This window comes from Coturnix japonica, chromosome 4 (assembly GCF_001577835.2).
Source record: "Coturnix japonica isolate 7356 chromosome 4, Coturnix japonica 2.1, whole genome shotgun sequence".
In the NCBI taxonomy this organism is placed as follows: Eukaryota; Metazoa; Chordata; class Aves; order Galliformes; family Phasianidae; genus Coturnix; species Coturnix japonica.
In genome coordinates this window covers 59,803,155-59,824,763 of record NC_029519.1, presented here as the reverse complement: position 1 = coordinate 59,824,763, position 21,609 = coordinate 59,803,155, and the positions used below count along the sequence as shown (strand labels likewise).

Here is a 21,609-nt window from a genome sequence, read left to right as displayed (position 1 = left end):
AACACCTCAGAAACACGGGATTTCAGAAACGGGGAGACAAAAGCTGGCACAGAACTTGAATCCTGCACAGCAGATGCATATCAGTCCAGCACACCTGTCTAGACAACTCCTAATGTCTACTCACAGCTACATTACAATTTCACAACTTCAATAGTGAAACAATAGGGGGGTACAATCAACACACACAAAAAATCCTGTAAAATTACTTCAAAGCAGGTCACTAACATGACAGTATGTCATTTTTAAAGGAGTTCTAAGCCTAAGCAACACTATCATCATAGGGACTCTGACAAGGAAGCACTATTACAAAATCCATCAATTTAGTGAAGTAATTGTGACCTGCAGAAAAAGTTTAGTTATCACCTCAATGACACAGATACATACGGAAATGAGGATGTAAAACATGCATCTCCTCGTCTTCATCTATTGTCTGTCCTAAGGAGAGCAGACTGACTCGCCTCATCTTCAGCAGCCTTGGGGAGCTTTCCCGTGCAGAGCTTCCAACATCCAATACAACATCTCCAGAAGCAACCGTAGGAACAATTTTTTTCAGAAACTCCATGTTTACCTGCCTTCTGTACGCTCAGAACTTACTAAGCACAGCACTTCAGCTGCACGTTATGGACTGCAGCTCCCACATTAACTTCCTTGAAGGCAGAGGTAGACTGCGCACACGACTTCTTTCTCCCAGTGATGTCATATGTTGGACCTGGGTGGTGCCAGCCCCAGCGCGTCAGCTGCCAGCTGCTCCCAGGCAGATTTTAAAGAAGTCTAACTGTACAGACTGATAAGAAAACCAAACAACAACAAGCCAGTCTATCAACTGACATACATTAAACTCTTGACTAGGATAAAACACCATTTTAGCATCGGGACACTTTTAAGAGCTAAAAAAAATACACATGTATTTCAAAGTCATATTTCACAGAGTTCAATAGCTCTTAATTTTCATGAAGTGCACAGAGAGCATTCATCTGCATTTGAAAGATAACACTTATCATTCTCAAAGCCTCTTCACCAGCCTTACAAAGTGTCTGGCAGCACCACAATTTAAACCATTTGCATTCTCACATGGCATTAAGTACTAATCACTAAGTTATTAACGTTTATTAAGTACCGAGTTCCATTTTCCAGTGGTTCTGATGCTATATTTACCACCTAAACTACTCAAACTGCCTTCCATAAAACAACAAGTGCAGAAATAAGCTGTCCCATTCTGTCCCAGCGTTCGCTGTCCCTAAGGCTACTTACCCATATGGTTTAACTGAGTTTTCTGTTTCCATTTGGAAGAAAGTTTAAGCACCGTTCTATATTTAGTTTACAGAACCCATTATGAAAGATGTCTTGTATTTAGAGCAGAAAGCTCATGGGAGAAGGGGAAGGAAAAAGAGATGTTAACATGGAAAAGCATTCTTTAATGCTTTTTACGCTTGGGAACGTGTATGGTTGAAACTAATATTTACCAGACATAGAGTGGAGATCCACACCTCACTTTGTCACAGTAGATTACAGTCATCACTCAAACAAATAAAATTAACATGCACTCATTCTACAGTCAAGGGCAACCTCTGCAACAGCAGCTCCCTGTACAAGAGGTTTCTGAACACATTCAACACAATTATCCAACTTCAGTGCAAAGCACCACACAATACACTTGAAAAGAAACTACTTAATGTCAATCCAGCACTGCAACTAACTTTCCTTAAAAGAAAACAGAAATACTTTAAAATCCATCAGGTGCACACAGCATAACCTGCTAGAGGTCACTCAGTGTCATTTGTTAGATGCTCCCAAGGGCCTGGGAGACACTTGAAAACCACCACTGAAATTGTCACCTGAGACACGTCCTCAAACACAACGAAGACTGAAAATGTGTCCTATCTTTGCATTCTGATCTGCATTAAAGCCCCCAAACATTCAACTCAGACTAAATTTCCTTTGTAAATGAATACAGAACTCTGGGTGGCCCAAGCTCGTCACAAAAGACAAGTTGCTAGAACATCATTTCCTGCAGCTGATCTGGGAGATGACTCCAGCTCCTCCACTGCGCCCTCTGGTGGCAGCAGGATGCGAGCTGCCCTTAGTTAACACCACATCCCACCTCAGAGGTCTCTACCTCAGCCTACAGGTCTCCAATCATACTCATATTTCTTACTTAGCCAAAGGGTTATAGCCATGCAACCTTATTCCGACACTGGGCGCACTATTAGCAGAGAACCTCATGCGATATATACTATTTTTTCCAACTTGCCAATTCAAACTGAACATCACTGCTTTAAGTGGGAGTCAGTCTGCTACAGAAATAGGGCAGCCACCATAGCACCCACATATAGGAAGTTTTTCAGCCTTGAGTCTCATTATAGAAGCTTGATCTGCAAGTAGTTGTCTCACTGTAATGAAAACAATCTGCTCTTCCCCAGTGAAGATCAAAGTCAGAACTGAACACAGAATAGAACAGCTCAGCTTGAAATCAAACCTGCACTCCAGTCTGTAAGTTAACATACCGGTATTAAATTCACGAGGCACCAGATGTCCACCTGATGGTTATCAGCCAATTAGCAGGACATGGCTGTCATGTCACACAGAACTCTGTAGGCAGAGTGGGGAAGACAAACCCCACCTCTTCCTCTCTATGATGCAGGTTGTCTTTCCTTTTAAAAGGCTTTTTTCTAAACCTAAGTCACGTAATTTTTCAACCATTTGTAAGTTTGGTTTCTATTCATGTAGACATGAAAACTGCTTCAGTTGACCCCATGCTTTTCTGAAAGAATTTCTGGCTTTCAGGTTGCTAAGAAATGAAAGTAAGATCCATCTGCCAGCTTTTGGTAAAGCTTCAATTTCTTTTCCTTCACTTGCTCTACATAGGAATGGTTTTTTTTCAGTGACTTACAGGGTTTTTTCTTTGGAAAGTTGGGGATTTCTGGAGGCTTCTTGTTTTTATGGGCTTGGTTCTGATTTAGCATCACTAGAAGTAAATGCACCCAAAAGCAGCAATAAAATACTTGGCTAAGGAAATCAACCAGAAGCAGAACACAAAACACAACTGTTATTTTTAGTGACTGAATGCAAGATTATCCCATTCAATAAAAAAGCCCCAACATTTTTAATATCTGTGTATTAGACAGAAATTGTTATCTTTAAGCAGCATGAAAGAACACAATGCTTTCCTGAACATGTTAGGAGCTCTTGGGAAGGGTGAGCTAATTGTCTATTCCACAGCTTCCATAATCCTTAGCCAGGATAACCATCAGGTCTTCCTGTCACTGACCTCTTGCTTCTTAGGACTTGTGACCTCTCACACAACACCTTTCAAACCTGTCAATTTCTTCCACTGGCAAGTTTTATTCAATTGAGAACTGGCAATTTCAAAGCACCTGCAGTGAGTCATACTTCATTCACACACCAGTAGGAAGACTGCTCCAGTCAGCAACAAAACACATCATTTAAACTATTACATGGCAATGGAAGTGGCCAGATCTTTTCCCACATGAAACAATTCAAATGAATGATGACAAACCACACTGATATTTTTATGCAGAGGTCATTTGAAAAGAAGCAGTACTTAAAAGCAAAGGCTCTGTGGTCCAACTACCAACAACCCAGAACAATGGCAGTACTGCTATGAAGTGGCATCTCTAGGGAAAAAACTGGAAACCATTACCCAAAGGTTCTTAAAAGATTATCACAAACTATTTGTTAAGGGCAACCTTTGGAGAACTGCTGCCACATCCACAGCTAGTAACATATCAAATGGGTAACAATGAGGAACACTTCAGCCTGTAGCTTTTAAGTGAGTGCAAACTGGAAGTGCAAAGGAGAAAGATAATTAATTTAACTTCAGTTATGCAAAATAGCTTAAAGAATTATGATGTTTGCTGAAGTTGAGTGTTTCAGTGGGGACAGCTCTAGGAACAGTCTTGCTCCAATGACAAAAAGTAATTAAAGGCTATCCATAGTAACACAAATAATCATTTGCTATGTAGTCTAATGAAAAAACAGATCCGTCTCCACATAATACCTATAATACGTGCATGAATGTATTCACACAAACATTTTCACCTTCAAGAACAAACACATCTATATTAGAGAGAATAAAAGTCACTGTTACTCTGTTTGAACAACTAACAGTAAACCAGAGCTGCGCTTCTGTTGTTCTCCCTCACACATAATTTTCTCACTAAGTTCAAATATTTGAAGTACAACTTCTTAAATATATCCTAGTTCACATATTTCATATAAATATAGTTACGCAGTCAGCTTTGATAGCATTCACATCATACACTTACTGCAACGTTTTACAGAAGTAAAAAAGAAATACATATGTTTGAAGCAATTAGCTTTAACAATGAAATCATTTCAATGCAAGAAGCCTATATATAGGATAGAGCAGAGCAGAATCTGCTTCTACTGCTACTAGAAGTTATTTTTATTACTCTTCATGATATGCTGCATATGATCTCGATTCTCCTAAAATAAATCATGCAAAAAAACTTTTATTTTAAGACTCCACATCCTAAAAATAAGCTGCTGGTCACATTTGCAGATAACAAACTAAGTTACAATACAGCTATAAAAACAGTCAAAACTTAGCACTGGAGAGAGACAAGACACGTTGCGATATTATCACTCTGTGTTTTAGCAGCTTAATAGAAATGAAGGCACTGATTACTTCACAGCAGTCCGAAGCAATTTTGCTTTGGTTTTGTTGTTTTGGTTTTTTAAATCCCAATTCCTCTTTTCTTTTTCTACTGACAAAACGAGATCCATGAATGCTATTACTGTAAGAAGGAAGAGATTGTATGTCAGCATAAGCACCCACGAAAAGTCTCCCCAGAGGCACTGATACACCAGTGCCATTTAGAACACGATGCTAATTGGAAGGGGGAGCTGGAAAGCTCATGATCGTTTGGCTGTATTTTGTAATTAACAGAAAGCTAGAAAATACACATTGATATTCAAGACACAAATACTTGATGCCTTTATAAAATAATTGACATTCAACCATTACAATCACACGCCTTGTGGGTTATACTGCTTTTCACTCATGCTAGAACAGTACACATCAGCAGCAAAGGACGTCTAATCACAAAATACAAATTAAGAAAGTGGGATTTCAAGAGGCTCCTCGATTCATTGCTCATCCTCAGATCCTCAGCCCCTGTACTGCTGGTGACTCAAACACACAGCTTTCACATTTCCCAGCAGCTCTGATGAGTCCACAATTTTTCCTGCTTACTGAATTTCATTACTTTATCATCTTATAGCATACACTCAACCACAGTTAAAGCTCATATGCTATCACCCTATTCAGCATGGAAACTGATATCCAGTGGTGCTTCTCTTCATTTCCGCAGCCTCTGGAAACCAACCTTGTGTCTGTTTCTGTCTTCTTGTAGAAATTCTATTCAAGTCTTTTAGCTTATCTTCTCCAATAATGACCAGATATAATATCAGATATCTCTGATAATTCTCACTAATCTACTCCAAATTCTTCAATATAAATTTAAAGGGTTTTTTTTAATGTGAAAAAAAGTTTGTGTACATTATTCCAAAGGAATCACCTGGCTAAAGCAATGCAACTTCTGCAAAGAAAAGAACTGAAAGCTCACACCATTATCTCTAAATACTTTCATAACTAACCCAATATTCACTTGCAGGGACTTTCAACAATAAATCCAAGTCATTTAATGCATGGGGAACATCCCCAGTGAAAGAGCTTACTTCTATTAAATATTTGATGTAGGTAATGCCATATTTAGTTGTATTACAGATCCAAGATACAAAATAACTATTTCAACCCATAGATCAGTTCTACATTTGACAGCCAGAATTGCCACCAGACTCTCTCCAATTATAAAGCCATTAATACTTTCCAAGTTCGTCCCTGGTTTCAAATTTAGAGAGCTGGATGTTTAATGCTGATGACTGTAATTAGAAATTACACTATACCATCTGCTGAGAAATGCTGCATAAATGGTATTGAGGTGTAATAACATCACTAGTCAAGCCTCACCTGTAGAAATTTGTATCCCTGTGCTGCTAAAGCAATATTCTCCATATGTAGAGATTTGTCAGCAGTGTGCTGATGATGTTTTCAGCAAATACTAGATCTGTGCTCCGGATGCCAGACACACTGAAAGCCATCTGCAAGTTTGCCATTCATATCTTTTGGGGGCAAATTACCGTCTCATTTATTCTGTGCTGACTAATCATAATAGGAGCAAAATATGGAGCAAATACAAAGAGAGGAGTCATTTAGCTTCTCTGAAGAAAGGGTTTGGGCACTAGAAGCACTCTATTACAGAAGCAGAATTGAGGCTTCAAGTTATTCAAGAATCCCTAAGTAGTTTCTAGTACACAGCCTCCAACTACCCCACTTTTACAAGGGGTGATCAGCATTTTCATATAAAGAATAAATATATACGTACACACACCTGATGGCATTCCCAGCCCTTGCAGCTCTTATGGACAATATACAAGAGTGTAACTATTTCTTTACTTTAGAAAGGTAATTAAGTTAGTTTTCAGAGGTGTGAATACCAACTTGCATTGATTCCACATTCTCTTTTCAAGAACTGGTTACACTGACATTCATCTTTTTATTATCTTTTTTTTTCTAACTTGCATGTTCCCTCTTCGAAATAAATTGACTAATGGTTGTATAACTTCACCCACAAAACAATATTATAGTAAGATAAACAATGCAAAGGACAGCCATTGAGAGCAGGCAAATATTTTACATAGAATATTTTTTAGCTATTAAAAAAAATATGCAATTTCTCCATCCAAGAAACACAAGCCAGACTTTAGAAGCTCATCTATTAGAGAAGACAAAACCCCTGTGTAAAATAGAATCAGTAATTCACCTGTTTTAGATGCAACGGAAGGAAGTCGCTCACAGTTCTTTGGTTAAGAAGTAAATATCAATCGAGGATAAAGTAAATGTGGTAAGGAATTTCAATAAGAGAAAAGGATGTATCAATTCAGAGCAAAATAAGATGAAATTGGAAAATACACTTTAGGAATGATTCAGAAAAAGTAATTGCATGTGGGACTTAAGCAGGTTACTCTTCACTAACTACATATGTACTTAAAACTATCAATATCTTTACTGATGACCTGGATGAGGGCATTGAGTGCACCCTCAGTAAGTTCATGATGATATGAATGATGATATGATGATTATGAATGCATCTTTGCATCATGATTTGAACCTAACCAGAGAGAACAATGCTGGCAGAATGATGTAATTTGGTTTAAATAGAAGCTACTCCAATCTCCCAGTTCTTACTATAAATAGAGCTGTGACAGGTACTCAAGGGCTGAAGTCTTTAATGTTTCATGGCTTACAGAAAGACTGACACCTAAATTAAAGGAACAAATGCACTCTTGCTCAGATTAAGATCCTTTCCTGCCCATTAAGACTACAATAATAATACTAAATTCAAGGCAGTGATAAAGTAAAATACTTATTGGATGGTAGAGAAGCTGAGTATGATTTAATATCATAATACATCAGAATAATATCAGTAATTAATTTAGAGCTTACATTTTTATATGAATCATATAAGAAAAAAAAGGAATTTTTTTTTTCCCCATTGAAAGAATTTCACTTAAAATCACAGCTGTATCCTGTCTAAAGGTGGTAAAAACCACACAGGCTCAGATCACCAGGTGCAGCACAGGGTTCTCCCAGTGGAGCTCTGTGTTGGCCCATGAAAATTCCAACATCGTAGCTTTAGTACACAAACATTTCTAAACTATATTCAAATATAATTCTACAGAAAACAGAGTTAATTTTGAATCCCATATATATTCAGATATGGTAGAAGTAAAGCGATTTAAGCGATCACACTCCTTCCTACCAGACACACACACAAAAAAGCATGGAATTTACAATTCCATAATTCCTAGTAATCCAAGTGAGGTTTACTTGGCCAAGTTTCAGGGTTTAAGCACAGGAGAGGAATACTACTTTTCAGTGTAAGATGCTGGCTGAAGCCTCATTTAATCCGCTTATCTGGGAAGTCTGAAAACTTCTGAGATAAAAGAAAGAGATCCAACTACAAGCTAGGTACTGAATTAAGGTCCAAAGATGTTTCTGTTAAGCAGAGTGAAGAATAAGTTAAACAGCAATTCTGGGTTACCAACAAATAATGCTCAGCATATCAAAGACACCAGGAAAACAAATGCATGAGAAGATGAGCAAACCTAAGACAACTAATTGTTGAATTCCCTCCATGAGAAGCTTCCATTTTTAATTATATGTAGAGTCTTTATGTATTTATACACACCCAAGCAGGTTTGCTTGAAATAAAGGATACAAATAAACCCTAAACAAGGACCACAAATTAAGACTAATCTATAGGACAGACTGACACATTGTGAAAAGAGATTTTGAAAAATACAGATTCTAACAAAGAGCGTTTATGCACGTTTAACATGCACCAGATTGCATAGGTTTACTCCTGGTGTAGGGAACCTGCTTTGGCAGGGGGGGGTTGGACTCGATGATCTCTAGAGGTCCCTTCCAACCCCTATAATTTTGTGATTCTGTGCACTGTCATTTTCCTCTCATCCACACTAGCAGTATCTTTCATTAATTAACGCAAAATAGTCAAATGTGGTTAAAATTAAATACATCTTTCAAAGCTGTTGGTCCATCCATTCTGCTGTACATTTTAACCTCCATCCTTTAAGGTGTGTTACAAATCAAAGGAGCAAGGACCTTTTTTATTTTTATTTTTTAATAAGGATGAAGTTATGGAGGGGGAGGCATTGCTGAAGACTAGAGGTGCCTCTGAGCAAAGAATGGCAGGATGTTTTAAACCCTGCTGGGCAGAAGCACATCCAAGAAGAACTGTTTCCACAGGAAGGGCTTGTAAGTGCACAGGAGAGATGAGAAGTACGTAGCTGCACCACTTTTCTCCACCCAAACCTCACAAACTGCCTTTTATCACCACCTCCCTGACTCGGAAATATTTGCTTTCATTAGCTACTAGCCAGGGGATAGGGATTTTCCAGTTCCCTGAAGACTTCTAGTGTTCATTCCTTTCCATAGACACATATTATCATTGATTTTAATTGTATCAGAGTTCTTATTACAGAGTAACTATACAAGTTGCTCTACATCCTGCTGTTTCTTTCAAGTTAAAGAACACTCCAGTACTACTCTTTTCAAGGAAACAGCCCTTGGCTGCTCATGGAGAAGAGCAGCATCCCCATAACAGTTGTCTGACCAAAATGTGTTAATAAGTTTCAGAGCTATACAAGTGGGGAGTCGGCTGACAAAACTTTCTTTTTCCACTACCTTATAATGATGCAGACTTCTAAGCAGACTGTTAAAAAGAAATAGATAACAGTTCAAGTCCTTCTGAACACAAAATGTTTTTAATTTCATGTATCTCAGGAACACCACTGATAGCATCCTATGCTATTAGGTTCAATAAACAAGTGGATTACACCAGAACAAGTATACTGTGATAATAAAATTAACTGAACTCCAAAATTATCAGTCATGATAAAGTTGTTCTCCATGACAGAAAATAGGTTCAACAAGAAAGAGCTTTACTTAACATGGAAAAAGGAACTAGATAGATTTTTGATGTCACCGAACAGAAGAAAAAATATATACCACGTAGTTGACCTTCTGAACTTCTAAGAATCCCAGAGAAGGGAAATCCTATAACAGTTTCAACCATTAATCTTTTTCCCCCCACTAATCTGACACACAGCTTTCACACTCGACAAACTAAGAAGCTCTTCTGTGTCCCTATTAGCCTTCTCATCTGTTTCCTTACAGATATCTCAGATGTTCCACATTATTTGAACAACGAAAGGCATCAAGTGTTCCAAATTCTGCAATTCATTTGTCATGTGAGCAAGCATTTTCCACAATGCTCCTCAGCAGAAACACACCCAGTAACGGGGCAGCAGAGAAGAACCAATGTCCAAATGACAGTGAAGCACATTTTTTTAAATAAACATATAGAAACATGTTACCTAACCATTAAAATCTTTTAAAGTGAGATATAATTGAAGATGCTAGAGATACGCTCTCATAAGAGAACTAGTTACAGCAAAAACAATACTAATGTCCTCAAGTCTTCTGCCTCATTTTTTCTGTTTCATTAAGAAATAAAAAAAATACTGATCTGGAGTCTCTGTTCTAAAGCTTAAAAGTACACTTGTCTCCCCTGAGCACCAGGAAATCTAAGGATGTCACCTTCAATGACAGATTTGTTACTGTCTGAAGGAATGCACATAACAGAAAAAAGCAGTTAGAGTAGAAAGTTCTAACAAAAGAAAGTGAAGCAGGTCAGAAAGTTGTGCAGCTAGGAATGAAAAACCAGCAGCTGAGGCAGAAATTTAGAATATTGAATATGATCCCATGCCAAGACTGAAATACACTGAAAGTCTACTTTGTTTCTTTCTCCTGTAAAGAACACAAAGGACAATATACTAAAGGAAAGTAAGAGGCATGTTAGAAACACTGCATAATAGGTAAGGTACTGAATGCACAAGACCATTAAATAAATACTGCAGCAACAACTGCATTTCAGTATTTTCCTTTCATCATGTCCATATACCCTCTGGTCTCAAAGAGGCTAAGGAAGCACAATCTACCTCATTTATTGCTAGACTATAGGGAAGCAGAATCTCACATTATTTTCTGAGGACAATTTATGTATCAGATTAGTTAAATCTGTCTGTACCCACTTCAGCTCAGAAATACTTAATCTGCAACAATTACCCTGTGCTTGATATCAATACAGACCTACTTATTTGAGATAAAATATTTAAATGAAGGCCAGTAGGGGAAAAGAAAATCCATACAAGGGACTGCAAGGGCCTTTTCTAATTAGCTGCACTACCTGGCTTTTTCCACAAGAGGACAGAGCTCAAGCACCTGCCCACACATCCTAGGAGCACTGACAAAGCCAGATTTCCACTGAGCATACAAATACATGGAAGACTACTTGACAGAACTACCCAACACACACATTATTTGATATAAATTAGTAAGTGTACATCAGCTCAGGGAAAGTATGGGAAGTACATCTGACTTTGGAAGTTCAAGAATGAAAGCTTGAATGCTGCTCACTCTGTTCTTATCCTCTCTGGCAAATGCTCACATCTGTCCACAATCCAATACAGTAATGGAATAAATATATTTATTTAACATTAGAGCAAATTTCCTTATATAATGTGATTGAATACTCTTATTTAAAGCAGTAATTTCCATTCAGGTACCTGATATCTGAAGTGATAATTACACATCCAACTTTGCACTACAGTAAAATAGAGACCACAAAGACCAAGGCAAAAAGAGGAAAAAAACATGCATATATGGAAACACTTTATAGCAGAATTCTGAAGGAAATCTTACCACTTAGAAGCCATTGCTAACCACCAACACGAGCTGCTCACACTCAGGATGTATCCATCAAGACATTTTCTCCACAGTCCAGCTTGTGCTTAGAGATGAGAGGAGTAGATAAAGGTGTAAACAGCTGCAGGTCAGTTGATGTGCAGCCAAATACCAGGAAGCGATCTCCAAACACAGTACAGACAAACGAAGTATAAAACACTGAAAAGAAAAAAAGAAATGAAATCAAATGTTAGATATCAATTTTAATAAAGATATCAACGTTTTCCAGAAGCTTTATGTACAGCTACTGTTTCTGCACACATTTCAGTGACATTTCAACTAGGAACAGGCTTTCTTAATAACATATATTTATACACACACTCTCCCTCTCTCCGAACCAAAGATAATTCCAAATCACTCCTTCCATATCGGTCCTTTTGGTTCTTTCCTGTTTCCCTTCTACTTTAGCACAGGGATGTGGTCAGGAAAAAAAGAAACAAGCAGTATTTCAGCTGTGTCTCTCTTAACAAAGCCCTGAGAACTTCTGCAGATTCCTGTCCAACAGAGGCCTGCATGCAACTCGCTCACTTGTCACAACTCGCCTAAGCCTCTGAATTTGCTTTTGTTCTCCTTCACCACTAAACTACAGCAGAAGCATTTCACCCCGGGGGCAGACCGAGCTCTTTGAACGACTCAAGTCTCAACGTGCAGCAGCGATTCACAACTCCTGATCAACTCGTTAGTAGGAAAAAAATATTTCAAGTCGTAGCCTGAAGAACTGCAGGTACATTCACAGACTGTACATCCAACGTGACTTTACGAGGGCTCAGATATAACAAGAACGTACTCGTTTCTTTTAGGGATGCGTTAACTATTTAATCATCACTAATTCATTAGAGGCTGTTTCTTCTAATTCTTTATTACCGTTTCTGAAGTGATTCACATAAATGTGATCTAAAGCTAAAAAGCTCCACATTGAAGTTCAACCAACTAAGAAGTGAGACTTGGAGAAAAGCAGGAAAACTAGATCAACTTGTGCAAACTGGATGCAAGTTAATTGGTGCTTACTTCTTCCAATCCGGGAACATACCATCCCTTAGAAAAACTGGTCACATTTTATAGGGAGGTAAGCAGTTGTAAAGGAATGTGTTTATAGACGGATACAAATCTGAGTTTCACCTGCTAAACTCCTGCTCTTTAATAAGAGCGTCAACTGTCTACACATTTGACAGTGCAGCACATAAAATCAGCCTCACTTTTTCCTCTTTAGACTATTAGGGCAATCAAATATTGTTTTCTGTGCAGCAGAAATATATACAGGCCTTTCAATCTGTCTCCAGTGATTACAGTGCTCACTTCCCACCCTCCCCCTCTACTCCCTTTTTTAATTTTTTCCTAAAAAATAGTTTTTTATCATAAAAATAGTTTCAATCAAAGCCTTATATCCCCCCCTCCAGTTAGGAATGAGCAGTTGGCACTCCTTTTACTCCTCATTTGCACCAAATGCTCACAGTTCCTGAAGACAACTGAAACAGGTCATTGCTCCTGATATAACTGAAAGCATAGGAGAGGAGGGTTTCACCATGGCTTACACTGACATGGTAACTCACTTTCTCAGACCTTGCATTCACAGATACATAATTCATTCCCTCACGTTGTGTGGAGCAAACACACAAAACCAGTCTGTGATTTACAATCAGGCTCATTCTTCGCTGTGTGCTCCGTCTCCCCACACTCCCCCCAGCAGACGGCCCAGCAGCCCAGCTGCTTACTGGAGGAAATGAAATTAAACTGAGAACTAAGTTGACAGAACGTAAGGACAAGATACTACAATCTCAGTTTCATTGGCAAAATATCCAGACAAGGCTCAGAAAGCGGCACACCCACAAAAATGCACTTAAATTGTCTCAGGTTTTCCAGTTGTACCTACTGAGTAACAACAAACTTCACACTGCAGCTGCTGTCCCAAACTTCAAATACAACTAAGATTGTATCTACGTACCACCTAAGGTTTCCTACAGAAGCAACTTAATCGGATTAAGTCAACAAAGGAAACAAGAACCAGTAAAAGCAGCAGCAAAAGGTTGAAAGTCTCCAAGGAAGTGAGCAACGATTACAGTAACTGCGGCATATGGCTGGAGGGAAGTTCACTGGGCTCCATTCCACTAACTGCAGCTTCCAATGTCAAGGTACGGTTTAACTAGGCGTTATCAGACTGGGGAGGCAAGGTGCCATAGACAAGGTTACAGGATGAGGTTTACCTATTAAAAACTTACTTACAAAAAGCTATAAATAAATAAAACAGAGAACAACACAAAGCTACATAAAGGCCTTCCAGAACTTGAAGGGAGCATGTAAACAGGAGGAGGAACAAGTGTTTACGGGGGTGGATAGTGATAGCACAAGGGGGAATGGTCTTAAACTGAGACAGGGGAGGTTTAGGTTAGGTATTAGGAGGAAGTTTTTCACACAGAGGGTGGTGACACACTGGATCAGGTTGCCCAAGGAGGCTGTGGATGCCCCATCCCTGCAGGCATTCAAGGCCAGGCTGGATGTGGCTCTGGGCAGCCTGGGCTGCTGGTTGGTGACCCTGCACATAGCAGGGGGGGGTTGAAACTGGATGATCACTATGGTCCCTCTTCAACCCAGGCCATTCTATGATTCTATGAAAGCTCAAACTGTAGGAGATAAGCTACCATAAAATTTATTTTTAAAATACATATCTAAGGATAATTACATTTTCATACTTAAAATTCAAAACTCTTCTTTAACATGCTGAATTGGAAAACAGATAAACAACAAACAACTTCAACTTTCAAGCAGCAATTAGATTCTCCTGTATCCAAAGCTACTGTTAAACCTAGGGAGGTAACAGAGAAGACTACTTTCAATAGCTTCACAGAAGGGGGTTGGGGATTTAAAGTAAAGCTGTATGAAATCAGTGTGCCAACACCTGCATTTCAGAAGCTCATTTAAGAAGCTATGTATAACACACTAAATTAGGGCCTTTTTATAGTTACTAGGCCAAAAGATGTAATGACATAAGACTCAAGTTTTAACCAACTGTTGGAAGCAGTGTATTTTCCATGTTACAGTCTCTTCTTCCATACACTGGGTGTGCTTTTGTGAAGTCAGAATAAAGTCAAAGATTAATTATATCACTTTTTAAAGGCATCATTTAAGTAATGCTGACAAGTTGCTAGAAAGCCAGTTTCTGGGCAAACACAATGGTGCATGGCTGCTTCAACATGTGGCTGATTCATATGTTCAGCTGCCCTGAGCATCACAAGCACTAACACAACACACTGTCCATGGGGACAGCGCCAGAGGAACAGGCAGCACAAGTCCCCAAAGTCACGGGGTATGCACTAACAGCCCACGCAATAGAGAAGCATCAGATTCATGACACAGCCCAGATTTATCACACCATATATCAACATACAAAGAGATAAGCTTTGCCTGATGCACCCAAACAAGCAACTCTGCCATTACAGCACTGAGAGATGCTACCAGCACACCAAAAGACTGCCCGGTTCCTCCATCCCACCAGCTTCATCATGCACATTTACACTGCAGCTGGTGTGCACTGTTTGTGGCCCTAACACTTGACTGCCCCATAAGCATCAAAAAAAGTTTGAGGGCATCCCCATAAATAGCAGTTCCTGAATTTCTCTGAGAAATTTGTTAGCTCATCATCCCTTGAAACTGGGCTATAAAAGAACAAAAAGGGGGAACACTGTTTCCTAAATCACTATCGTTCTCATCTGCCTCTTTACTGAAGCTTGGCTTGATTTGTCTTAACGGGTTTTTAGCAACAACCCGGTTCTTTTGCTGGTTTTAAAGGCACGAAGTATGTGAACAATGTAGCAAGTGTATCACCGTATTCAATGACAGACTGAAAAAGAAAAGATCCCATGACAAACTGAGTGTTACTATGCACTGTCAAAAACACAGTGGTCTCTCAGCTTACAGTGACTGACCGTAAGTGCTTAAGTTCAGGCCATACACTTTCCTGACACCAACAAGCTCCTTACAGAAACAGCTCATCTCCCAGCCCATGATTCACATAGGCAGCACAGCTGGGTGACTGCTGGCCAATTAACCATGCAGGTACACAGATATCATAAGCAGGAGCATGGATATTGCAAGAGGAAGAAGCACGGTTGGAAGGCAGGAAATTGAGGCAGTTTCAGCTTCTACACAAGGGATGTGAAAATGAGGAGTAACACTCATTAGGTAGAAGGTCCTGGATTGAAAAGATCATGGTAAAAGATTAAAAAGCAGAATCTCTGTCTTACAGAAACTTTGGAATAAGGTCAAATGTAGTTTTCGGGTACAGAAGGTTATCGTAATGGTTCAACAATTCATCTTCATTATAATTACAAATAGCTCTCCATTCATAAACTGACAAGCTTCAATTGAAAAGACTCCAATATAATCACAATTGGTAGCTGAGAGGGATTTGAGAGATAAACTTCAGAGGAAGTTGTTGTACCAAATGCGTAATAACTTGACCACAACAGCTCAAAGATGTATTTTTGTATTCTCCTTTCTTTAGTTAGCAGGAAAAACAACTGTAAAGTACGTGAATCATGAATCATCTCCACTGGGAGAGTGCCAAAAAACCTGTTTGCTCTTCAAATGTTGATAACTTTTACCTTCTGGAAAAGCAATTCAAAGCAATAGAAAATCTGCTAAAATTAAACCAGGGTTTTCAGCCAGAGTGTATTTAAGCATAAGATTTTTCAAGTCTCTCAGCTTAGCCTCTTAATAAAACTTGCACTTACTAGCGCAAGACTAGAATCCAAAACAAGTGACATCAGTCATTTTCCATTGTACCATTTACTAGGTAAGACTGTCTAGAGAGAAGGTGTTTGCCTGCTAAGAAACTACAGCATAAGTGTCCAATCTGCCAATAATCCACGCAGGTGCACAGACTATCAAGTTAGAATCATAGAAGTGCTCAGGTTGGAAAAGACCTTAAAGATCATCAAGCCCAACCGCAGCCTAACCACACTACCCTTATATCAGTGTCCAAGGTCACACACTCATACACAACAATACCAGCTCAAACAGATATTGCTTCCACCATGCCAATAACTAAAACGCCGTCTGTCCCAGCACAGAACGTAAGCCCTTTACACACCAGTATTTTAAAGAGAAGTAACAAGCGTGACTCCAGCTTGCCTACCTCTATGTCACCTAGAGGTTTATGAGCTGTTGTTCCTTTCTGTGTCTTGCACACTGGGAAAGAAAAAAGGCAGCAGTTGTCTCCCTCAGGTGCATCACTGCCTGCAACAGTAAAGCAGAAGAGCGTGTCTAGATTCATACACTGCAGCTGATCCTATTGAAGCTCTCACAGCCACTGATCCTAGTGCCATCAATCGCCCTACCCGCAGTAACAAAGTATTAGCAATAGGAAAAGTAAGAACTCCCATTCAGTACGCAGTATAAGCACAGGAGCACACCCAACACTCTGACCCCTGCTCCGTAACCACAACAGCAACAAAGAGGAAAATGCATAACATGGCAAACAACTAGCTCTAGAAACCTTTTGTCCTTCCTCCCCACCAAAATAAACCGCAAGCGTAGACTACATTAAAATCAGCCTAAAAATATGAATTAAATCTAAAAAGCAGGAGCTTATATCACATCTTCAAGCTGCTTTTGGCAACACTCTACTTTAGAAAGCAATTCACACAACAAACCTTTTCAAACAATCCTTTTCAATTCAATGAGCTTTTATAAATCAGAATTCACTACAGTTGAAACACTTGGAATAACTGAATGAAACATCAACAGCTTATGCGCCACTTTTCCTCCCTTAGTGCACTGTCAATGCTAAAAATACATTCTATTTTTAAAAACTGCCAAAAAGTGTTAAATCACCTACCAGTTACATTACTGTGCTTTTACAAGGAGAAAGAATAGTCAGCAATAGAACTGGTCTTCAGTTATCAACACAAACAGCATATTTGGATATAAAGTATATGGATTTCAAGTGAAGAAGTCCTACTTTAAGGAGGACCATTCCCTACTCCAACTTAAAGCAACTTGAACAGATGCTGAGCTGTGGTCCTATGTATGAAATAGCGGCCATTCTGCAAATGGGCTAACCAGCCCACGCTGGAGTACAGCAGTCAGATTTCCTATAGTAAGCAGCTGCAGAAAAACATCCTTAAATTGATAGACTCCAGTGATTTCAGTATCCTCTGGACTCTGGGAATCTGACGCATATCCTGTGATAAAAGACATTGCTGCCTATTGCTTTTCATAGAACCATAGAATCACTCAGGTTGGAAAAGACCTCAAAGATCATCAAGTCCAACCGCAGTCTAACCGCAGTACCTTAACTCTAACAACCCTCTGCTAAATCATATCTCTGAGCACTGCATCCAAACTGCTCTTAAACACATACAGGGACAGTGACTCAACCACCACCTTCAGGAGCCTATTTTAAAGTAGAATGAGTGGAACAAGGACTCTGCTGTACTTCCACACAGACCTGCACCTTTTGACTTCAAACATTTTGGTTTTGAAGGAGTATGTAATAGAAAGTACTATAAAATTACAGGGCCTGAGAAAGACTTGAAAACAAAAATATTTACTTGGTTTTAAAATGCAAATCAAAAGAACAACTTGCAGTACAGCATAATGTGGAACGTGCTATGTAGTACCTTCTGTGAATATCCTCCAGGCAATAAAAGTTTGGGCCTCAAGTTGGTTCAGATCAGTTGAACACCATTGTATCTCCACCATCAACACAAAGACAAGGATAATCTGTGCCAACCTGATGGCTTGGTTATGGATTTTGAGCAACAGACTATAATATCAAAGGATGACTGTAACACACAGAAAATGTTCTCAAATGTTTTATAGTTGGGTCTCATCCCTCCAGAGGAACACAAGTCCAAAAGCATTACATTAAGGTGTTAGTAAGTACGTACAATGGTAAAGAAGTTTCTTCCCTAAAAGCCTGTGCTGCTCATTTTGTGCTTCTCCTTACTTATTCCCAAACTTGACTTCCAATGCTTCTCATCTACACCACCTACCCTACAGTTATCTACCTGTTAATTATTCAGGGAGGTAGATGGAAATAAACATATACACACAGCCTTAAAGTCTATTAACTCCATCTGAAGAAACACTCCTTACACCTACCAACTAAGTCTGAAATGGAAAATCTCTGCTTATTACTGGGGAGGCAGAAATGAGGATACAGAATCAAGTGAAGGATCATCAGCATGAGGTATACAGACACAATAAGAGATGCAACAGAGAGAAGTACAGCAGGATCTGCATGTACATTCAAAGCAAAGGAATAGGTAGCAGTAGCAGAGTGAAGGAGTCAGGAGCCCTACCCTTACTGCCAGTTCTCCTAACAACAGAAGCAATTACCCCCACCTCTAAGGGCTGGGGTACCCACAGGCTCCCAGAGCCACTATGGGATCAGCCACCACTCAGCTCTTTGCCCCAAGGAATGAATAAGCCACAGCAGTCTGTATGCACAATGCAGCACATTTTTCAGTTTTTGGATGACATCTGTTTTTAGATTATATCTGCAGAGGAAGAAATCATCCTATTTTTGTTCAAAGTCATCTTTTTTAATGTGATCAGCATTACCGGCAGATCGGATGAGCTCAATTTGCTGTCTATCCTGCAGATTCTGTCAATCTCAAAGATGTTTAGCTGCTCCAGAAAGAATCCAAATAGTTCTACCTGTCTTAGAGCAGGAAAACAAGTGTTATTGATATAATTTTCATGCAAGACAGGCTGAAGCTTCCCCAGGCAAAGAAAGCCAGTCTATCCGTCCAGCTCCGCTGTTAACCACAAGTGTCCTCCAAGGCACGGTGTTTGCAGTATACGCAACCTCCTGTTAAGGAACTGAGTGCCAACACCAACTGAGCAACTAAGTCACGCTTTACAATTTTAACTGAAAACATGAATTCCAGAGACCTGGTTTTATCAACAACATTCTCAAAGCTCAGACTATAAATATTCCCTCACCACTTGTTGTTGTTTCTTAAATGAATATTCTCATTTACAAGTCTCCCACCCTGCACCACCAAAGCAAAAACCTTTTGGGTCAGATACAACTATCTATGTGTGTCCATACAGATTTATCACCACCCTCTTCCAGCCCTTATTTTATAAACACTTCCAACATTGTAGTCAGTTACTCCAAACAAACAAACTTAGCTGCACAGGACTGGCAGAAACCACACAATTGTTGTATTTTGAGACTACTGCAATAACAAATAGTGAAGACAAAAACAATAGCAGTCAGTCTTCTATGAAAGGCTAGCCAAGTGTGGTTGAATACTGCAGAGCAGGGCTCATCCATTTTCTCTCTGTGACCCTTTAGCACGTTCTTGCCTCTAAAAATGGCACTTGATGTTTCCTCTCAGTTTCTCTCCCTCAGTTATTTGCATTGTTAGTGGCACCTTTGAGCTCCCTTAACGCTTTCCTCATGAGCATAACCAACACCACTCCCACACGGCCTGAACTTTGGTAGGTCCAAGCATCAATAAATACTGCTGTTGTCACCCTATAGCTTTTCTTCCTGTTTAACACCATTATTAAAGCTGAACAATAACAACTGATTGATTGCTATTAACAGCCTGAAACTTACAAATACTCCGAAGTACCAGAGGAATCTTATTCTGAAGCAGTGTTCCAACAGCAAGATGACAAGGCACACAAAACTTGTTTTGTTTTTTATTCTCTTGTGCCAACTTCAGTTTAATAGATAAACTAAGAAAAAGGCCTGAGCCGGGAGACTTTTCCCATTCTCTGAAGCACAGGGAGAATGGAAACAGATGACCAAACTAACTCCAAAGTGACCAGGAGAACCATTAAAGTGTGTGCAACAATCAACCAATACACATAAAAATCCCTCACAATCAAAGCCACATCAAGAGCAGATACTCTCGTTCGATTAGCCCAAGAGCTTACTCCTTCCTTATGTTTTCCAGCGACAGTACTGACTCCCCCCTGCCATGGTACATCTTGCCTTTCTTCCTGGGAGGCGTCATGCCACAGGGAATTAGGGATTGTATTAGATTTGGGGGAGGGGAAGGAAGGGCAGCACAGTCTTGGAAGAGACAGAGCTATGCAGCGTTACAAAGATATGTAGAAAATAAATCAGCAAACACAAGCTAAATGCCAGGAAAAAGAACTGCTACTTTTATATAAAAAAAAGGCAAAGCAACCCTAGTTGAATCAGTCTGGCTAACACCTATCACTGGAGCTGACTGGGATTTGGAGTGAGACCAAACAAGAATAACACTGAACTGCAAAACCCTCCCACACTGCCACGCTCTTCTCCAGCCCATGATCATTCCTGAGAGGTTTATTACAGCCCCAGAAGTCATAAAGGTTCAATGTTGTTTGGGTGTGAGCGTGCAGAAGTGCTGCACAGCGGTAAGCCACAGCCAGACTGCAGGAGGCAGCTGCTTTAGCACCGTGGGTGAGCTGCCCTGCACTTCCCACTGGTAGGACAGCGCAGGCCTGAAGATCCTCACGTGGTCACAACCCCAAACCGCTACCTTCATTGTTCTCACGGTGACTTGTGCAACTCATCTCTAACGCTGAGGTACCTTCATCTCACAGGGCTGTTGGAACACGACACCTGTGATTGCCCTTGAGCTATGGCTCAAATGCATACAAGAGCCACCACAAGCTCGTGGCTCTCTACACCAGAGGGAGCACATTCTATACTCATGATCTGGATTACATGAGCCCACTGAAGTGTACAGTCTGCCTGCATGCCTCTTACAGTGCTCGGACTGAAAAAGAAAGGAAAACATTTAATCCTTTGTGCCATAATGAACCAGCTGCCACCAGCCAAAGAGACCAAGATAAAACTCCCTGAAGTACAGAAGTAGATACAAAATAGGCAATTTCTAATGCAGAACACCTTGTTTTCCAAGTCGGTTTCTTTCATACATAGCCAATGGGAGCTGGGTTTAATTATAATCTTCTTAAGTTCTTAGAAAAAGTAAATACAGACAGGGTGTTCTCAATTGTATTAGCAAAAACTTTCTGCACATCAATTAATTTTAACCCCCAAAATTAGAAAGACAAATATTTACAGCAGAGAAAGAACAAAAACATTTGAGAAGCACTCTTGAGCTGTTCAGGGCTGGTAGAACACTGGAAAGGCATTAATACAATAATATGAACAAATGAGACGTTTACATAGTTACCTTGTAGTAACCTACAGCCCTCCATCTCCT

General features: G+C 39.6%; 1 protein-coding gene across 10 annotated transcripts in view; it reads right to left on the bottom strand.

The window, feature by feature from the left end:
- The window catches only part of FRYL (FRY like transcription coactivator), a 140,098-nt gene that overhangs the window by 114,997 nt on the left and 3,492 nt on the right, over positions 1-21,609 (bottom strand). For 6 of the 10 annotated variants that reach the window (XM_032444331.1, XM_015862154.2, XM_032444332.1 and 3 more), the window contains exon 1: positions 385-673. In XM_032444331.1, the coding sequence (XP_032300222.1) occupies positions 385-562 (178 nt within the window). In that variant the 5' untranslated portion in view covers positions 563-673. Of the gene's footprint in view, positions 1-384; positions 675-11,389; positions 11,591-21,609 lie in introns of those variants that run through there. The other 4 variants (XM_032444329.1, XM_032444330.1, XM_032444335.1 and 1 more) reach the window with 3 other exon arrangements.